This window comes from Cetorhinus maximus, chromosome 10 (assembly GCF_964194155.1).
Source record: "Cetorhinus maximus chromosome 10, sCetMax3.hap1.1, whole genome shotgun sequence".
In the NCBI taxonomy this organism is placed as follows: domain Eukaryota; kingdom Metazoa; phylum Chordata; class Chondrichthyes; order Lamniformes; family Cetorhinidae; genus Cetorhinus; species Cetorhinus maximus.
Genome location: NC_135888.1, coordinates 70,083,157 through 70,105,269, shown reverse-complemented (window position 1 = coordinate 70,105,269; position 22,113 = coordinate 70,083,157). Strand labels below are relative to the sequence as shown.

General features: G+C 37.5%; 1 protein-coding gene across 1 annotated transcript; it reads right to left on the bottom strand.

Annotated features, from left to right (window-relative positions):
- Window positions 1-2,168: 2,168 nt before the first annotated feature.
- Window positions 2,169-18,291, bottom strand: LOC144685753 (vesicle transport protein SEC20-like). The gene is made up of 6 exons (XM_078550596.1): window positions 18,142-18,291; window positions 13,089-13,181; window positions 10,890-10,981; window positions 6,480-6,584; window positions 5,245-5,363; window positions 2,169-3,155 (listed from the first exon to the last, which is right to left on the bottom strand). Exons 1-6 carry the CDS (start codon window positions 18,223-18,225, stop codon window positions 2,959-2,961), a joined length of 690 nt encoding a protein of 229 aa, XP_078406722.1. The 5' UTR covers window positions 18,226-18,291; the 3' UTR covers window positions 2,169-2,958.
- Window positions 18,292-22,113: the final 3,822 nt, after the last annotated feature.

Here is a 22,113-nt window from a genome sequence, read left to right as displayed (position 1 = left end):
TTCTATTAGTATTATACTTTTAAAAATCAAACCAATGTTAATTATTTTCATCATCCACACTTGTTTAATCATAGGTTTATCAATTGCTTCGATATAAACCATTTGCAGTGCTTCAGGATCTGCTTTCAGGCTCATGTATGTCCAAACACTCAATCATGGTGGATGTATAGTCCTTGCGGATGAAAACAGCGTATCTAATGCTAACTTATCAATAGCAGTGGTATGAGGTGTTGCACAACCATGAACTGCAGGCAGCACCAGGAGACACCTCGACATACATCAAATACTCCAACCTCTTAGCAAGTAAGAGGGACTAGAGAAGCTGGGGTTGTTCTCCTTAGAGCAAAAAAGCTTAAAGGAAGATTTAATAGAGGTGTTCAAAATAATGAGGGGTTTTATTAGAATAAGAAGGGAAATCAGTAGCAGACAGTGGATACAGAGTTAAAGTAATTGGCAAAAGAACTAGAAGTGAGATGAGGGGCATTTCTTTTATATGGAGAATTATTCTAATCTGGAATATGTTGCTCGAAATGGTGGTGGATTCAGATTAAATAACAATTTTCAAATGGGGATTGGATAAATAATTAAAGGGGAAAATTTTTCAGGTCTAGGAGAAACGACAGGACAACGTAACTAATTGGATAGCTTTTTCAAGATTACATTCTCATGATGGGCCAAATGGCCTCCACCAGTGTTACATCATTTTATAATTCTTTGTATTGATAGAATAGATTTTAAAAATATTTTGGGGGAGTATTGTGTTATTCTACAAAGAAGACTCCGTGTGTGTGTGTGTGAGATTTAATTAAGCTGGGCAGAGATTGATAGGAGGCAGGTTGCCTTGGGCGGGGGGGGTGAAGTGGGGTAGCAACATGAAAAGGACAGAGGTGCTAAGTTTAAGTTTGAGGTACAAGCAAATAGGTTAGATTTAACATTTGCATTTGTAAATAAGCTAAGAGTTTGTTTGAATATAAAGGGGGAATCAGAGGTAGAAAGAAAGATGTTTCCATCTTGCAGGAGTTCCATAGGTAAATAATATTGGGGATATTGTATTTTATTGACCCAAAAGCAAAGACAAGGTAGAGGCATAAATCCTTCCAAATGCAAGATCTTTTGAGCTCCAAAGTGGTGTGAGAACAATGAAAATGAGTTATAAAATAAAAAAAAAGGTATTTTAGAGTTACTGTGGTGAGCTTAGGGGAGAGATAGCTGGAGCTGTTTGAGCTGTTGAGCTATAGCTGGAGCTCTGGGCTGGGAGAGGATGCCATTTGAATCAACCATCCAGTCAAGCCAGAAAAGTTTTGGGTTGCAACAATCAGTTTTATTCTGAAGTGGATTCCACTGCAGAGTGGAAGGGGGTAGAGGTCATGTGGTATGCCTTTATTGAAGCTACAGCAGTTTGCCTTGTGTAATATAACTGGATTTTATAGTTAAACATCTATAAGGGAGCGTTGCCTGGAGGTGTTTACTTGTGGGTTTGATCAAGTAGAGAGTCTTTTTGGGAGATGTTTTGTAAGACTAACCTGAAATTAATCGTGTAACTGTATTCTTGTGTGCTTAAGTTTTCTTTTATTCTTGTTAATAAAACTTGTACTTTTAATTTATAAAATCCCAGAAGTGTTACTGGACCGCTTACTGCTGAGATCGATATGTCTTCTTCTCGTTTTTAGAATATAAGAAAAAGGTTAGGTCCAGAGGCAAGCTTCCCTCTGGGATTTTGCGCAACAATTAACACCAGCTGTGGTCATAACAGTATCACAACTACTAATAGCAGGAAATAGATGATATTCACAAATCTTGGATTAGCAAGGAGAAATTCAGATAGATTAAAGGCCAGAATCCTGAACCAGACTGTTCCACCCATTTAAACCACTGCCACATAACTCACTTTACTGGTTCCATCAAAACTAGGGGGAGAAGCCGGACTCTGCCACATTCTGAGTCAGTGTTCATGTTTATGTTTGATTAATCTTAAAGGCAAATGACAATTTTGAGTATTATTGATGTTTTTAAAGAGTTTAAATAACAACAATTCAAATAAAAGAGCATAAATGTGGTATAAAATGCATAGAAGCCATTCCCTGAATAATAATTCCAACCACAGATAGTCAAACACTGAATTTCCTTCACTAAAAAGAGCTTCATCAAGAGATTAGACAATAGAATAGTTTACGCTTTTTCTAAAGCTTTATTTTGACAATTTGCAATATAAGTGCTTTACTCCAACAATTTGCAGTGCATGCCCCAGCCAATACCCCTCACATGTACAAGCTAAATAAGATTAATCAGGTTGTCCACATATTATTTAAATATTGTCTAATGGATGTTTCATATCTTTAAACCTGCAAACTTTAACGATTGTAATAACAGACCCAGATTCTTACATTAAATATGAACAGAGGTTGCAAAAATAGATCTATATAGCATTAATATAAGGAGGTCCGCAATGAAGGTAAATAATTGGTCCCATTTGGGCAAATATGAAGATATTAATTACACTGTGAAGGAGTGAACAGGTCTTGGAATAATATTTTTCAATTCTTAAATGTAAGCAGTCTTTTTTGAATCTAATCAAATTCAGCTGGCTCCACGATACATATTATGGAATAGATATTGCTAACAAAACTGTTGTACCTCAAATTTTAGCTTTTATAAGGTAACCGCAGATGTGAACTCTTAATTAGATGTTCCTGTCAATTTAGTAATAGCACACAGCTCAAGAAAAGGGAGAAAAAACAATATCTTAAGTTGGAAACAGTTATGCTTAGCTTCCTGGTGGTCATTTAACTTCCCAATTAATTCCAATTAGAATAGACATTATTTACAAGGTTTTCTTCATCTGTTTCCATTTCAATTCACATGCAAATATCACACCTGAATTGATTTCATTATGCCCTGGATAATTTAAAAGTATTCTCAATTTCAATTTCCACTTGATGTGTGCCTTTTATTCCAGCTCTATAAAAAAGGAAACAGGCGTTTCTTTAAAATATATACGACAGTTGCCAAAAATAGAGCCAATGCAAGGAAAATAAGTAGCTTGTCAGTCAACTCTCTGCGATTGTACTTTGTGATCAGCTTGCGCCCCAGCTGAATGGTGCCAGTCATGTTTTTAAATTCTTCATTTGTCTCCTGAACAGTCCTTGAGGATGTTGCTTGAGTAGAAGAAAAAAATAAAGATTTACATTAGAACAACACAATGCAAGACAAACAGCAAGATTTTTTTTTTTAAATATCAAAACCAAGGCAAGTTGTAAAATAGCAAAACAAGTCAATCAAGGCGCAAATTGTAGCCAATAAAGTGGTAGGGATTTGATTATACCTCGCACTACATTGGAGAACAAACCAAAGCACATTCACTTATCACTTGTGCATGGAGAATAACCATTGAAACAAATGACTAAAGAAATTTAGTGTCTTCCTCAGAACATCCGAAGCACTTCAACATTCAATAAATGCACCAGCTAAACTGCACGCAGCAAGATCCTACAATTAGCAAGTTCATTGAAGAATGGGCAAAATTTGACACCACCCTACAGTCCTAACGTATTTTCCAGTATGTTTGTTCTATGTCCTTCACATATTGAAACCAATGAAATAATACAATATTGGGTTAATGTTCCAAGACGGAGGTAGAGACTAGCAGCACCTGCATTTCAATAAAGTTTTGAAAATTTTGGCATTAAATTTGATATTTACAATAATAAAATCTTACATGTGACAATATTAAAATATTAAAATGTGTCAGAATATTTTAATATTGTAAATGGCGATCTTCAAATAGATGGATTTCAATACAAGATTCTGTACCACTTGCTTGCTTTGGTAATGGAACAGTGGGAATGTACTTTCTGATTTACTCCTGACTACTATAAGGCCTCACTTGACTGTTAAGAGCTGGAAATGGTAGAATGCAGCGTTTATAGCTTCAATGCAAAACTGCGATTAGCTAGAATTTCCAGTTTTATTAATGCAACTAACTTGTTTCACAAAATAGCATTTATTGATCAGGGAAGAATTAAGAGACGTCAATAAGTTAATGTCACATCTTGAATCTTTACATTTCATAATACCATCAAAACAGTTTACCTTATCTATCTGACTTCTGTTTGTGGGACCCTGTACGCAAACTGACTGCCACATTTGCCTTTTTTATGACACTACAAACTAATTAATTGGCTGCAAAGCGCTTTAGGACATCCCTAGAATGTGAATGGTGCTACATAAATCCAAGCTTTTTCTTTCAATATTTCCTTGCATTCAGCACTGAGTACTTTCATAAGCAGATTTTGCATCGTCCACAAAAAAGTGTGTCTTTTGCTCCTCAATATCTAGGTAAATGCAGTGAGATGTAGGGGTCAAACACAGAACCCTTCTCACAATGCACAGCCTTGCTGAAATATATCACGTGATACCACGTGACTTCTGTAGGCAGAAGAAAAACACCATCAAACAATGACTCAGGCTACAAACTACTAGACAAATGCATTGTGTATAAAACAGATAGCAAACAGTATATCTACAGTAACTGCAAACTTTTGCTAACGTTTTCAGAATGCCAAAAACAAAGATACATATCCTGTACTAACACAAGAGTGACCCTCAAAACATGGATACTTATGTGACACTCGCTATCTTTAACTAGTCTGTACCCTTGATGTCTGCAGACAGTCAAATATAAGCCCTCTATCATTAGCTCCAGTCTACAGATTTATCTATTGAAGCGACTACAAGGAATCATGGATCTTGCAAAAATCAGACTCTCATCATCACCTCAGATATAGCTAATCTCCAGCCAATATAGCGAATCAAAATCCCCAGGATGTCAACCATATGCAATATTTGAACTGAATGGTTTGGCCCCTTTTTTGAGCAAAATATTGCTTTCTTTCAATTATTTTGTTGAACTGGTGATGAAAGGAATTTAACACAACTTCAATTTAAATTCAATCATAAGGGATGCCATTTTGGACAAAATAGGTCTTAGATTCTGAACTGATAACATATTTAATTTTTCTTTTGTCCCATAGGAACAAAGTACAGACACATGACAATCTCCTTAGCATAGTAGTCGGTAACATGTACTCTCTGCACCTTGAAGAAACAGTGCTTAAATTTTAACCCTGCATGTACTGGGACAAGCAAAATCCCAATAAATAATCCATCAAACAGTAATTCTTCATTTGTGTCATAGAATAATTTAACATGGAGGACAGAGATATCCATGCACTACTTCAAACTTACCTAGTGTCTGCACCGACTCTTCGCTCTGCTGCACCTGTTGTGACATCATCCTACTGATACTCATCAGACTCTCTGTAATGCTGCTTGCAGTCTGTACCAAGCCTTCCTTCGTCATCTTTCTGAAACCCAAGAGAACTTATTCCATTTCAGCAGCAGTTTTTTCTGTTGTCTTTCTTCATTGTTTGGTCTCATTTCGGTGAGAAATGCAAAAGTATCCTGGACAGTTTGATCACAGTTTCTAACGGGAATATATAAACTGTGATAGAAAAGAAAACAACACTCACAAGAAGCCCTGTATTACAGAGCTTGTTTCAGAGAACATCCAAAAGATATAAATGTGTTAAACGTATACACAGAATGTAAAAGTCATGGCAATTTATTTTTTTGTTCAAAATGCACTAGCATTATTTTCTTCAGCCATGGCTTTTCAACACTGTTTACATTTCAGACAGATGGGGGTCTACCTCAAGTTTTTTCCCAATATTCATTGGCTGCTACCAATATATAATTTATGAAGTTAATGCTTATGCCTTTTTGTTTGAAAAGCTAACAAAGTAATTGTTTGCTCATCTTTATAAAAACTGAAACATGATTATATTCAAAAAGGCTTAATTAGGAAAGAAATTACTGCTTCATTTCATTTATAGACGCACATAAATATTCAAAAGCTCAGATTCCATCATATTACCATAGTTTATCACAATGGAAGGGGGAGGAGAGAAATGAGCACATAACGGCACAATTACTTAACCATTAAGAATAAAAATTTGTAGAACAAAACAACAGGATTCGGCACTACCAGAGTCACAGAAGTGTCATCTTCAAAGTCCTATTATTTAGAGCTTTAGGTTCTTCTCCAAATCATTTTAAAGGACAAGTGTGAAAAGCCACACAGAATATTCAATAGGTGTCTTCACCAATGACCTGTGCCTATGATTCATGTAGTAGGGGTTATATCATTGAAGAGGGATGGTACTAATTACATCTGTATTCATCCATCTCATCACCCAACCCAAGCACTGCAGATAGGGACATCTGAAATGCTCATGTACTTTGAGGAAATAATTGTGACATTCTGAGGGGTTAGTTAAGCTATATCCAGAAACCCTACCTCTGAATTATCATATATCAAGACATCCCAAGACACAGATTAATCAGTCCTTTCATAAACAAGTACAATACACTCAATGTTGTAAAACTAAATAATATGCATTTAAAAAATATACATAACTTACCGTTGCCGAATTGAAGAATCTCCACTTTGCAGCAATTCATCTTTTTCATAATTGTCTATAGCAAGCTTGCAAGCCAGGTTTGCTTTTCGCCAAGCTGTTTGGTTGCTGTAAAGAAGCACAGAACAACATTAGTATGCTGTGAGGTAATGAACAATTCTTTTTAGGCAAGTATCTGCACCTTGCTTCCAAAGCAATTTTTCTGCCTCGTTTGAGACTTGCCATACAAGATGGTCGCAAATTGTAAACAGAGTGCATCGTCTACAGTGTAAACACTGGGAATTTGGTGAGAGTGAGTAATTCGGTGCTGAGGACGAAGGAGGTGCTGCATTTGCCTTCAGTGCCTGTATTAGTTTTTGAAAGCTTGGAACAGTAAGTATTTTAAATTTTTGTCATGTTTCAGTGCGAGTTACTGTGTAAAGGAAAGAAAAACTTACAACAAGTGAAAATGCAGATACAACTACAACATGGCAGAGCAGGTTGTGTGTATTGGGCTGCAGTATGTGGAAGTTCGTGGACTGCAGAAGGGGAGGATCCAATTGTTATGATTCATGTCGGGACCAACAACATAGGGAAGTATAAGCAAAAGATCATATTTGGAGAGTACTAGGAACAAATTAACAACCGGATCTCAAAGATGATAATTTCTGGATTATGAACCACATGCAAATTAGTATAGGGATAAACAGATTAGGGACATGACTGAAGATAAGTGTGAAAATGAGGGGCTCCATTTCATGGAACACAGGCAGCAATACTGGGGCAGCAGCAGGCTCCATCTGTACTGTGCTAGGATTAGGGTCCTAGCAGAAGGAATAAAGATGACAGTCACAAGGACTTTAAATTAGTAAATGGGGGTGAAGAAGGGAAGGAGGGCTCATAAGGGTAAGTTAGTATAAATAATAATTCAAAAATAAACAAAAAGTAATAGAGCAGAACAACAGTCAGAAATTGTGCTTTAGGTACTACAAGTAAAGCAAACATTAAAAGATGAAAACTAATTAAACCACTGAAAGAAATAAGAAATGTTTGGCTGAAACATTAGAGCTGAAGGGCAGGTTAGGATGTGTGAACAAGCATTCTTCATATAAACACTTGGGAGTATAAAGGAACAAATTTAACAAATTGCAACTACAAATTCAACTTGGACTGCATAACATTAGTCATTATTGAGACATGGCTGCAAGACAGTCAGGGCTGAGAACTAACCAGGTTATAAGGTCTAAAGGAAAGGTAGGGAAATCGGTAGAGGGGTAGAATAGCCTTAGTGATTAAGAATGAAATCACTTTAATGATGAGAGGAAATAACAAAAGGTGAGCAGGTAGTGGAGACCTTATGGGTTGAATGAAAGTAATGAGAAGAATTTAAGTGGGAGTTAAGTGAGGCCCCCTGGTCACAGAGACTATTAAATTTTTACTTTTAAATTTGCGATTGATAAATTTTTGTTAACCAAAGGTATTAAGGAATATGGGGCAGAAGTGGTATGTGGAGTTAGGTCACAGATCATGTTCTCATTGTATGGCGTGAATCAGGCTCGAGGCGTGAAATGGTCTACGCCTGTTCCTATGTGTCTAAATCTGCTTTTCCAAATACATGATTTTATGAAAATGTATTCTGTCAATAAATACATCAAAGCTGTTGATGTTTGATGAACATATAAAAAATCCAAACTTCTGAGCTCCAGAATATACTATATGTCATGCCCTTTCCTAGAACATTTTTTATTTTTGTGGATTTGTAACTGATATTAAAAAATAGAATAACTTAATGCTGCTTGGCTCTCCATTACAAATAAGTCATTACAAAGAATTTGCCAGGCATTATCTTGAGGAAGATGTATTTTATTATTAAAATGATAGAAACCTGATGATGTGCAAATCTGTGGGGCAACCTTGTATATAAAAAAAAATACAGACAACTGGTGCAACCAAGCAGATTGACATTAAACATCGGAAATGTCAGTTCTGTATGTGTTAACTGAGTCAATTCAATTCCTTGGAGTGTAAACCTATTTCCTTTAAAGACAAATTTTGTTTCCTGCAAGCAAGAACATAGTTTTGAAAACTGTTTTGCATAGAAACAGACACACCTGAAACAATTTGGAACCTAATTTTTGTTATGATCACTGTAGAGACCAATAACTTTTAAAGGAGGTTTGAACTTCCAGTTACTAGTGAAAGAGTGACAGGAAAAGATTTCACATCAAAGCTTTTACTGTAACAAATGACTAAAGAAATACTAATGCCCAAACACTATTTTCCTTGTAGACAGCTTATACTTTAAACTACAGAAAAGAACATTCCTCTTTTTATACTCACCACACATTGCACTCCCCACAGAATTACAGTCCTTATAGCAAACAGTTGCTCTCAGCTTCCAATGCGTTCCCATATCTCCGGTTCACCAAGTAGTAACCGAGTGACCATCTCAAGGGTATTTTCCTCAGTTTTTGAAGAATATTTTAAATTCACCACTAGCAGTAAAGCCTGTTCTAATGATTCTTCTTTCCCCTGGTGATGCCAGGACAAATCTCCCGATATCCTTGAAAGGTGGCAGGATATGTCTCTTCGACTGGAAAACGTCTCCCTCCCACATCTGGCTGTGGTAGCTTGCAAAGCCAAGCAGCCTTTCTCCCGACTAACCACACAGAATTGGTCTGTCTGAAATTCACTGATCTGTGGGAAGTCTGTAACCTGATCTGAAAAATGGTTCTGCTGTCCTTTTCCCCATGGCAATGTGAAATACATTAGCCTTGTTAGTGAGGCAGAAATGTTAAATAGCTATTCTTGAGAGCATAACTCAACTGGACAGTTTACAGCCTGGTACCTTCAACACCTTTCTTGGACTTTAGCAGACTCAGAGTCTACCCATTGTAAACTCATAGGCTGCTACCATTGTCTTCAAGCGTAAATACCTTACACTTCTTTCCAGTAAAACAATTTGAGTCTTCCTTTGATTTCTAACAGGCAAACCACCTAGGCTTACTATCAGGCAGACTTCAAGACAGTAATACTTTGTAAAAATTGTTTAAAATCAAACATTTTATGAACTGTACAACAATTGATGGGTCCTACTAAAGTTTTTTTCCCTTTACAAAAAATTATCTTCCACAAAATTCTGATATGACAATCAGAAATCAGCCCAGTCTTTGCTGCTCTTTCACTCTCCCACCCCAAGAATGGGATGGCATCAAAAGCACAGGTGCACAGAACTGTTTCACAACAGGCAAAATCATTACTTTCTTAAGCGACAGAGTTAATGTCAGTTACAACAGGCATAACCATCTTTTTTGGTGGTATGATTTTGAATTAAATTAGCAGCACACGGGGCTCAGTTTCAATCAACATTCAACTACCTTAAGTCAGCAATTCTCATTGTGTCTTGAATTACCATTTATTTGTGAAAAGTAAGAACTGGTAGGAATCAATCCCCTGGCAGGGACAAAAAAACAAGTTTACAGTTCGCCCAGCACAATTCTGCCATTCCAAATCATTGGACTTTTAATCCATCTTGTGGACTTCTTCAACATGCAAATACTGTTAACAACAGGACAGCAACATGCACTTTGAAATTAAAGTCAAACTTTAAGACAGGAATATGTCCAGAATTAAAAATCTGATTACAAAAATGTTATTTTGAGAATTAATTTAATATAGAAAGCACACTAGAATCTGATTGGGGTGCAGTTTTCATATAGATTTTGCTGCAGAAAATATTTGCCAGAACTTGTTGCTTGCGGTTAAGTCACAAATTAATAATTTAATGTGTTTTAAACAGAAATAACATCCTAAAGGCAATTAGTACTTAAAAAGGGAGTGCACAATAGTGAAAAAAATGCACTCTGGGCTATGATATTCTAACAAGCCGGAGCAACAAGAGACAGTAGTGAGGGTTGCCCAAAATAAGTGCGGTTGTGACATAGGGGAAGGAGCATAGACAAGTTGCACATTCACTGTCCAGACAACAGTGGAGAGATAATAAATTACTGAATGTTATTAACATCCCCAAAGTTGGAGAGGCTGTAATTTATCCAAATCTTCAGCTATCCTTTGTCAAATTTTACTTTTTAAAAAGTCTCCCTATTATAAATATACTGTTACTGTAGTAGCAAGTCTGTGTAGGACTTGCGTGGTATTATAGAATTATTACAAAATAACTCTAATTCATAGGAATAGCATTTGAAGCAAATTTAGAACAAAATTACACATTAGTTGGACTACTAAAGTAAACAAGGCAGACAGGGCTGATGGCTGTAAGTTTTCTGTTTGTCATCATTTTGACCTCTGAAATCTTTTTCTACAGAATGAGCAGAACCTTTGCAAAGGCAACAAATATGCATAATCAATTACAAGTAAAGCCTGAAACTAAAATTAACCCAAAATTTTCAGACTTACACCCCAACGATCATTTACCTTAGCATCTGCTTGCGATGATTCTCCACTTCGACCAGCAGAGTTTGTTTATCAGATTCTTTGTCTTGTTCTTTTGCCATCTGTTCTAGATCCTTCAGAAAAATCAGAAAAGTATGTTAGCTTTCATACATAACAGACCACTTAAAAACCAGACAGTGAGTTATCAAAAGCCAGGAAAGCCAACTCTATATTGCTAGAATATAGTACTTTACTTTGCAACTCTTTCCCCTCTCTTCTCAGTCCCTCACCTATCCATTTTGCACACACTAAATGAATGTTGAAACCCAACAACAAACCCAATACATAGATTAAAAATAAAATGAAACTTGTCATATTTTGTTTCCCTTTTATATGGCAATATTTTACTTAGTAGAGCTGTGAAAAGTCAACTGCTCCTGAAGAGGCGCTGATAGCATTTCTTTTTTAAAATTATGCAGTCTCAACATAGCTTGCTATTCGCTTTCCCTTTCACTAACTCAAAGAATCAAAACCCTTTCTGTCTCTTGGAAATTTCCCTCAAGGCTTTGCTTGATGATATTTATAACATTAAATAACAGAATAAAGAATTATAAAATCTCCATTTCTTCATTGTCTCTTCACTGTTTCCTCTCAGTGAAATGACTTAATTGAAAACAGGACCAATCACTTTGTGAAAGCAGAGATTCCAAACTTTAGGATGCCGCGGAGCCCATCAAGCCTGTTCTTTCTATTGCCAAAATTTGTGCCCAGTCAACAAGGCTTAAAGTGTAATGGTCCCTGAACTACTACACAGTGATGAATTAAGTGAAAAATGAATATCTTGCAGTTTCCTTCATTTACCAGATGGGGTTCAGGGAATCTTCACTCAGGAGATGAAATAGAATGGGCAGTATCCATAATAGAATGAACTGCATACGGTCAATGGAAAACATGGCTGAAGCGTCTTTTCTTGCTTTATGCTTCTATATTTATAAATTGTTAGGTTACCATAGATGGAAAATTACCCCCATATCTCAATTGTCTCCTTACAAAAGTGGTAGTAGTATTACTGCATTACAACAAGCAATGTTAGAGACTGAAAGAAAATGAGATATTCCCCAAAAGAATGCAGGAAATGAACAGCCTCACATTAAGCAAGGAGCTTGAGCTGCACACTCAGCAGTTTATGATCAGGTCAAAACATGCTGACAACACTACTGTCCCCCTACCTTATCAATCTCATTGCCCTGTATGTTTCATTGGCTGTGAAATAAAACAGTATGTGCTTCAAACCAAATGGTGCCTTACCTAGTACTAATTTTGTTCATCTTCAGGGAGATTGAAGGTGTACACATGTGTAGAACATGAAGTTCCAGTTCAGGTCAAAAAGAAAAAGGAATTGTTGCACTCCAGGATCCTCTTACTGCACAAATACATACAGGTACCAATTTCTTTAAAGGTAGTAGTCAGGCCAAGAGAGCGGCTGACACCACTGAACCTAAGCAGGTATCTAAGGCAGACCCAAATTTGCAATATTACCTCTCCCCACTTTCAAAAATCTCCTCAAGGTCCTCCCCATCAGCCCTGCCTCCTCAAATTCTCCTTTACTGCTCAGGGTCTGTTTGCAGTTTGGGTGAAGTGTTCTGGTATGTTTGCTATGCTAAAGGTACTTTACAAACTCAAATTGCTGCTGTTGTTATGGGCATCAAGAATAGGATCAGGTTTGGTTTGGATATTCCTGATGGTTGAACTGTCTGCCAATACTCCCTGCTCCAGCTCACTCATGAAAGGTGACGTGGGTCAGATACTAGAAGATTGCTGACACTCATTACCTTCAAAAGAGGCTGAAAAAGGAGGAAAACTGGAGCAACAAATTGAGGAAGAAAAGTCCAAGAATGTCCTTGTTTTCATTTTTAGCTGCCGGAATGGATGTAGAATTGGAAGGTGGTGATGTATATCAGAAAGGTTAAATACTGATACTGGTCTAAACAAATTTCCAAAGTAGCAAAAGTACAGCACCTTATCAAAAAGAAGATAAATATGAAGGGAGCTGAGATTGAACTAAAAGTATCCAATAAATGACTCAGGTCAGTGTCCTAAATACACCAAATTATATGATGTTGAGTACAATTGCTGAGTCTGGTCACATGCCTAGTTTAAAGCTGATATATTCATATTCCTTGTTCGACACTATTTTAAGTAGAAAAAATGTATACAATGACCACTCAAGTCCTCACTCACCTGTATTCGAAGTCGGAGTTGCTGAAACATTTCTTTCACTTTAGCATTTAATTCTGTGAGTAAACTCAAGGGTCCAGGACTGTCTCTGATATCCTGCAGAGAAATCAATGGGTGTTCACAATCCAGCTCTTCTAACTCAAGCACTGAGTTTAAAATTACACAGATGTATCCCATGAGGGATTCTTATCCAATGATGGATTAAAATCAAGCCATAATTGATTTTGCGATTATCTAATGAGAATGAAGTTGAAAATAAATGTAAACTAGTCAAAACTAATATAAAAAGTACAAAGTGCTGGAAATTCAGAGCAGTTTGATCAACATCTGAGAGAACAATATTTCGCATTTCAGGTGTGGCTAACAGAAATCCGTACAATTTAATAAATGTATCATTTTATCATCCATCATTACGGTAAAGCTTTAAAGGCAAGTTTCAATTTAACAAGAGCACAAAGAACTTTCAACTGTTTGCAGTTAATTTCCCATTAAAGCCTGGATTATCCTTTAATTGGCAGTATTGAAAATTACTTTAGCTGAATCAATTTAGATGGGAAAATATAGCAACTTTATAGCAGAGTCTTAGTTGCTTTAAAGCTAACAGAAATATAAAAAGTTTCATCACTGGTTTTTGAAATTATTTAAATGTCCATTGTAGCGTGGCCCAATAACTTATGTCATGCAAACAATGTGTGCAGTACAGGACTGTGATATTATCCTGTCATGAGAATGCCACTGCAAATTTCACCCTCCACTGTTTGGCTATTTTTCACTGCTGCTTTAATCCTTTAGGACAAACAAGAACATAGGAACAAGTGTGGGCCATTCAGAATCTCCAGCCTGTTCAATTAGAACATGGCTGATCTCTACTTCAGCTCCTTATCCACTTTGATTTATATTCTTTACCTAATGCAAATATCATTGCACCCAAAGTCTTGAATATTTCAATTGACTGAAGTAGCTGCAGCCATTTAGCCAAGAAAACTACAGATTTACTCTAACTTTTATAAAAAGTATTTACTGAATTCATTGCTGAATGGTCTAGCTCTAATTTTAAAAACCATGCTCCTTTGTTTTAGATCCCCCACCAGAGTAAATAGCTTCTACCCTACCTAATCCTTTTATCGTTTTAAACATCTTAATTAGACACTCCCCCAAAATCTCAAGGAAACACAAGCCATGTTTATACAACCTGTCCTCATAACTTCACCCTTTAAGGCCTGGTATAATTCAGGTCAATTTGCATTATATCCATCTTTTTAAGGCTAATATATCCTTACTGAGGTATAGTATGGGACCCAAAACGTGCAGTACTCCAAATGGGGTCAGCCGAATACTTCATACTCAAAAACTATTCTCATATTTTGTCTGTCTTCACTGTAAAAGACACAAACACCATCCCAGAAATAATTCTAAATCAAGAGGTGAAAAGGAGGGAGGAACTTAAAACAATTACCATAAATCAGGGAAAGGGTACTGAGAAAATTCTTAGAACTACAGCCAGCAAGTCCCCAGGTCCTGATGGACTTCATCCTAGATTCTTAAAAGAAATGGCTGCAGCAATATTGGATGCATTGGTTTTAATTTTCCAAAATTCCATAGATTCTGGAAAGGTCTTATCAGATTGGAAAATAGCAAATGCAACTCCTCTATTCAAGAAATGAGGAAGACAGAAAGCAGGAAACTACAGACCCAGTCAGCATAGCATTTATCATAGGGAAAATGCTGGAATCCATTATTGAGGAGGTTATAGCAGGACACTTAGAAAATCTTAAAGCAATTAAGAGAGTCAACATGGTTTTGTGAAAGGGAAATCATGTTTGACTAATTTATTAGAGTTCTTTGAGGAAGTAACGAGCAACAAATAAAATGGATAAAGGAGAACCTGTAGATGTGCTGTACTTGGATTTGCAGAAAGCATTTGACAAGGTGCCACATCAAAAGTTACTGCACTGTAAGGGGTAACTTATTAGCATGGATAAAGGATTGGTTAACTAACAGGAAAGAGGGTAGGAATAAATGGGTTATTTTCATATTGGCAAGATGTAACTAGTGGAGTGCCACAGGCATCAGTGCTGAGGCCTCAACGATTTACAATCTATATCAATGACTTGGAAGAAGGGGCTAAGTGTTTGATTGATAAGTTTACTGATGACACAAAGGTAAGTAGGAGAGTAAGTTGTAAAGAGGACATCAGGAGTCTGGAGATATAGATAGGTGATGTGAGTGGGCAAAAATTCGGCAGATGGACTATAATATGGGAATATGTGAACTTGTCCACTTTGGCAGGAACAGAAAAGCAGTACATTATTTAAATGGAGAGGGATTGCAGAACTCTATGATATAGAGGGACCTGGGTGTCCTGGTACATGAATCACAAAAAAGTTAGTATGCAGGTACAGCAAATGATTAGGAAGGCAAATGGAATACTGTTGTTTATTGCAAGGGGAATGGAATATAAAGGTAGGGATGTTTTGCTGGGCATTGGTGAGACTACACCTGGAGTACCATGTACAGTTTTGGTCTCCTTATTTAAGGAAGCTTATAATTGCATTAGAAGCAGTGCAGAGAAGGTTCACTCAACTGATTCCTGGGATAAAGGCATTGTCTTATGAGGAAAGGTTGGGCCTGTATCCATTAGAGTTTAGAAGAATGACAGGTGATCTTATTAAAACATAAGATCCTGAGGGGACTTGACAGGTGGATGCTGAAAGAATGTTTCCCCTTGTGGGAGAGACTAGAATTAGGGGAAACAGTTTAAAAATCAGGGGTCTCCCATTTAAGATGGAGATGAGGAGAATTTTTTTCTCTCAGAAGGTCATTGGTCTGTGGAATTCTTTTCCCTAGAGAGCAATAGTGGCAGTGTCATTCAATATTTTTAAGGCCAAGTTAGATAGGTTCTTGACTGACAAGGGAGTCAAAGGGTATAGGGGTAAGCAGGAAAGTAGAAGCCACAATCAGATCAACCATGATTTTATCAAATGGCGGAGAAGCCTCCAGGGGATGAATGGCCTAATCCTCCTCCTAATTCTTATGTTTATGTACAACTAATGCATCATTTCCTAATTTTTGTATTCCAGTATCATCCCCTCTCCCCTTGAGATTGAGGCCAACATTGCACTGGTTGTTCAATTAGCTTTTATTGATATGTGTACATGGACACCCAACCCCATTGTTCCTCCACAGATCCTAGTATATTACCATTAAGAACACATTCCTGAACTTTTCCTCCCAAAATGATTTGCAGAAAATACTACAGGTGAAAAAGGTGTTACAAATTTAGCAATGATTTCTACAACTCTTTCCTTCAACATTGCATCATGGGTGTGCAAGTGAGGTGAAAGGGGCAGTCCTGGTCTTCTTCCTCATTTTCCTGAGATTATATTCATTAAGCAACCTAATGAAAGGGGAGTTAGGATCTAGCATCTTGTCCTTATAGACCAAAAATCGGCTGAAGCCCTATGGAAAGACCTAAAATAGGCAGGTAACCTTCCCTTTTTCTATTATAAACCCCTGTGTATTGTGTTCATTCAACAGAGCCCTTCCAGATGTTGATTTCAATCAGCAGCAAGAAAGCTGGTAAGTCAGGCAGAGGCCTGATCTGCAGATGCAGGTCTGTGTCTATGTTCAAATCTGTGCCAGTTTCTCAAGCAGATTGCCCAATTAGGGTACCCTATTCTCATCCAAAACGGAAGCAAGGGATGGGGTAGGTTGCGCTCCTCAATTTCACTAGTAAAGTGCAAACTCAGCTCACTTATGATGGAATTGAGAAAATACACATCACATTCAAAAAATCCTTCTCAATTGGTAAAAAATAACTTTTTCCCAACAAATTCAAAAAATAAGCACCTTAAAAAAACAAACTATCTGAAGACTATCTGCAACTGCTACATGGACTGAATCTTCACATACAAGCATATATAAGTCTTAAATATAACTTCAACCCATCTCCATATACTTATGGAAGAAGGCTATCCAGTCAATCTTAATTTCTTCATCTAGGATAGCCCTAAACCCCACTTATGGCAGCATCTAATTCTTTCCTAAACGACTGCAGGATTTTCACCTCTATCACCCTGCTTGGAGGTCCATTATATGTGCTGATTACTCTCTGCGACTGGTTTAAACCAAGGTTTTCCCATGTTTAAACAACTGTTGATATTAGCCTAAAAAACAAAGTAACACAAGTTCTAGAGTAAAGCAAAGTTATAAAAAACACCATCTTCATAAAAATGCTTGAGGGAGAAAAAGGACATGCTATTGTAATTGATACACTGATGTAGTTTGACATAGTTTACATCATTTTATGTTTACATAGGATGACCAACTGTCCGTATTTTAAGGAACTGTCCCTTATTTTGATTTTTTTGTTCCGTGTCCTTTAAAGCATGCCTTTTGTCCTGTCTTTCTAGGGCAGCTTTTGGGAGACTGATTCAGGGAGCCTCCAGGGTGAGTTTGAGTGACTCGAGTAGGACTACGAGTGAGTGAGTCAGCTGAGAGATGATAATGTGACTCAATGAGATAAATTGTAAATTTTGGTTGATTTTAATAACCCCCCCCGCCCCCCCACTATGATCTCAAGGCCCCACTGCCAATCCGTCTCATATTGAAAACCATCCCATTTCCAGTCCCAGTCGAAGTGCCCCTTATTTTATTTCATTAGAGTTGGTCACCCTAAATTCACAAAATACAATTATTCTGCCCAGAGTGGAAGCTGGAAAACAAAGTTACCCTCAATTTAGTTGGTTGAAATGTGCGTATGATCAAACAATCACGTGCATATCGATCACCGTTATTACACCACACTACCATTTATTTATCAGATAGTTGCAATGCGTTTGTGTATTTACACAGGCTATAAACTGCGCATGGATATATACACATTATACCCACATAATCTATAGTTTGAAGCCATACTCTCTACAGTGGGTCCTTTATTTAAATGCAATCTACCTCTGCACACACAATCCTATTTGTGTCGCTTCTGTCCAGATCATTCTGGTATAATTGCTATTAACAGATAGTGGGACAGCGAGTCACGTATTCGCGGCTTCACCTGCACCAACGCCTTGATTTCCAGATCGTATTTGATGATCTCCTGCGCGCAGATCCTGACATGAACACCCTGAGTCGCCGCCATCTTTCGCCAGTGATTACGGCGGCCGAGAGCCGGTTGGACGGAATGTAACAAACGCGCTTTATTCCAAAACAGATCAGCAATCAGGAGGTAACATTTCGCACTGCAGCATCTCCCGCTGCACTCAGTGAGATACTGCATTTCTATTCTCGGTTTCTGTAACTTGACCCTAATGCCATCAGCTTTGTTATTTTTTGTATAAAATATGAAACAACCTCATTTCAAATCTAGCATGCATTATATCTTTGAAATATTCAATTCCTTGTAATAACAGAGTGATTGGTGTGTCGCAGACCAGTGGTTCTCAGGACTTTCCAGAGAGTCCAGGCAATAGCAGGAAAGTGCTGCCTGAGCACAGCTAACCTATGAGGCCGAGAGTTCAAGGCCCCATGTTTGGGGTTCGGGTCTCATCTTACTCCACACAGAAACCTACGACCGCCTGCCACTGTTCAAGATGCTGAGCTTTTCAGATAAAAGCCTCACATGGAATAATATGGCAAATGTTGAGAATCTGTTTTTGTCATGATGACAGCTGATTGTGTGCATATTTGGACTTGAGTATTAGATATTTTACAGTAAGGTACACTCCATACTACTATTGGCAGATTAAATAATATTGTTCTTACAGTTAAATCTGACTTCGAATTGCTGTTCTTTCAGTCTGAAATGTAACAGTCGTCTCTTGCATTGGTACATTGTTAACCAAAGACCCCCAACAAAGCTGTCAAAGTAATAGCAGACTATTCTTCAGCCAGTCTCTCAGTGCTCCAAAAGCCCATTATTTTGATTCACTTGGTGTGGTAAACTTGAAATTTAATTAAATGGGATTTTTACAGGTGTTTAGAGGACCACATACTACAATTCCATCCACATTTTCCTGAAAAATAAGAAAAGTCAGCTTTTAAAAAGTTAATAGTAGCATTGTCAAATATCACACCAAAGATAGACACACTTTGCTGTGAGAAAGATATATCCTGTAAGTAATAGCTGTTTTCTTAAAAACATTATTAAAACGCTGTCTACATTCAGTATTTTCATGAGTATTATCAGTTAGATGAGGGTGGGGTCCATGATTGGTAATACATTTGAAAAGGGGCCCTTTAACCAAAGAAATTGAGAACCACTGCAGTAGGCCGATGCTCTAATTATGCAACAGTGCACAAGTAAGGAAAGGAATTCTAAACTTAGATTTCATTTTCTGAAAAATAAAGCTCTTTTTAGGATACACGTCTTAACTGCAACCCCACCTCCCCCCAAATATTAATGTTGCTTTAATGCATTTGTTTTACAAGAGCATGTGCTAATTGTAATATATTGCAAATATTGTCAGTTTCTTTCCTATTACAGCAAGGTTGCATGAACATCCTATAGCCAACTTTGTCAAGGAAAACTCTTGAAACAACTGGTGAACTAATTATTTACTTGAGTTGATAAATAAGATTGCATTTTATAATATTCAATGTGGAATTCAATAATAGTACTAACAAAATAGTGTCTTTACGCACTGTTCTTTCTTTTTAACAAGGTTGCTGCTCTGAAATAAAATGTTACCAGCTCATTCCATTATTTGCTTTAATTTTACTGAATGTTTGACATCAACATCATGCAGGTACTCTCACTAAAGGGACAACATAGTTTGTCCTCAATTGTTTCATATACACAATGCCTACTGAGGCAAAAGGGTCATTTTTTTGCTCAAAGATTACAGTTAATCAATCGTTAACCCATTTGCAAAGAAAATAGTTTACTGTAACCTAATACACACAATCCTTTAGACTGAGTCTTATGCAATTACTTGGGCATTTTTATAACTTGGTCAAAAGTAAAGCTATTTACAAATAAATTTCAGAAATCTTCATAATTTAGAATCAAATAAACACTACAGAGCTGATAATGTGGTCCTAGCATAGCTGCTTCTTCCAGCTTTGTGCTTGTTTATAGGGCAGAGCTAGTGCAAGAATAGCTTATTTACATGGAGTTGCAGAACTCCCAGTCCAAGGGCCATGTTACTCTCTGCCAGCTGCTCTTGGAGCTCCTTTAAAACTTTAAAGCTACTCTGCTGCTGAAGAGAATGAGAAATGACTGCACCTAACAGAATGGGTCCATTTAATGAATGTACACGATGGGTCAAATGGTCTTCTGTGCTGACAATTTTCCATGCTTCTATATGTGCCTATGCAGAAAACTGGCAAAAGCTTCAAAACAGCCAGAGCACCACCCAAAAAACTGACAATTCTGAGATGGGAAAACAGCTCTCTGCACTACTCCAAAACTGGAAAAACAACAGCCGTGCTAGGACCATGTTTTCAGCTCTGTATCATTTTGCTCTACGCAACTATTTTTCAGGTTCTATTGGAAAAAAAATAAAAGCCTGAAGATGGAAATACAATTGTTAGAGAGTCAAAATTGGTGATGCATTCCAGAAAATACTGACTTTCTTTCAATAAAAACATTGGTTAATTTAACCACATTTGTACTTCATTGAGATAGATTTCAGATCCCTAGTTCACAGAACCAAACTAACCGTGTACCCTCTTATCCACAGGGACATCATCAGAGTTAGTTATGCTCACAGAATCATATCTTTCAGTTAACATTACAGACTGCATCACCATTCCTGGGTGTGTTCTGTCCTACTGGCAGGGCAGACCCACCAGTGATGACAGCACAGTGGAATAGAGGTGGGAGGGAGTGACCTTGGGAGTCCTCAACATTGGCTCTGGACCCCATGAAATATCATGGCATTAGGTGAAACATTGGCAAGGAAACCAACCTGCTGATTACCAGCTACTGTCCTCCCTCAGCTGATGAATCAATACTTCTGGATGTTGAACACCACTTGGTAGAAGTGCTATAAAATAGCAAGGCACCAAATGTACATTGGTCAGGGGCTTAAATGTACAACAGCAAGAGTGGCTCATCAACACCACTACTGACCAAGCTGGCTGGATTCTGAAGGATATACCTGCCAGACTGGGCAGGCGTCAGATGGTGGGAATACCAATGTTGTAGGGTGGCTGAGGTGTACTATTAATGATACAGTTGAACTGCAGACATTTTTTGGGTTGAAACTTTAAGTTTATTTACAATATACTCAGCAACAACTACACATGTGCTTTCAACTCCAACTCTACACTGACTGCTGAGGTAGCCCGCGCTACTCTCCTATTGGTTACTACAGATCATATAATCTTGCCTAACAAGCATTATTCTTAAAGGTACATTATTCACTAAATAAAACCATAATTACCTCATTCTTCCCCCTTTAACTTGGCTATAAATATTATATTTGCTAGTACATATTTCTCAAGACAACATAATACTTACACTGCGTAAGGAATTTACAAGTTCAGTCTTTCAGGTGGTTTCCTGGTGATGTGTGGAATGTCGCAGCTCCACAACTTAAGATTCTTTGTCAGGAATCTCCTTTTCTGGAGTTGCCCGAACATCAGGTGCTTCGGTGGGCACTTGCAGCTCTGTATCCTCAACTCTTAAACGAAAATCAGACATGCTTGTCCTGGGTTGAGTTTCCTCAACAGGAAACGCAAACCCAGTCATGGTCACTGGTGGAACCAAATATTGGTAATTTGTCTGTCTCTTCCTTAAATGGTCCACATGCTTACAGATGATCCGGCCTTCCACCTCCACGTGGTAAGAAAGAGGTCCAGTCACCGCACTTATTTCACCCGGTAACCACTTTGGTCCTTCCCCGAAGTTTTTCATGTATACCGGCTCTCCTACGGTAAATTTTCTCTCGCAACTATGCCAGTTGTGTCTTATTTTCTAGCTTCCCTGACTCCTTTCCACCTTCCCCTCTAAATTCGGCATTTTTAAGCTCAATCTCATCCCGAGATGCAGTTTCAACAATAATTCCGCAGGTGTGATACCTGT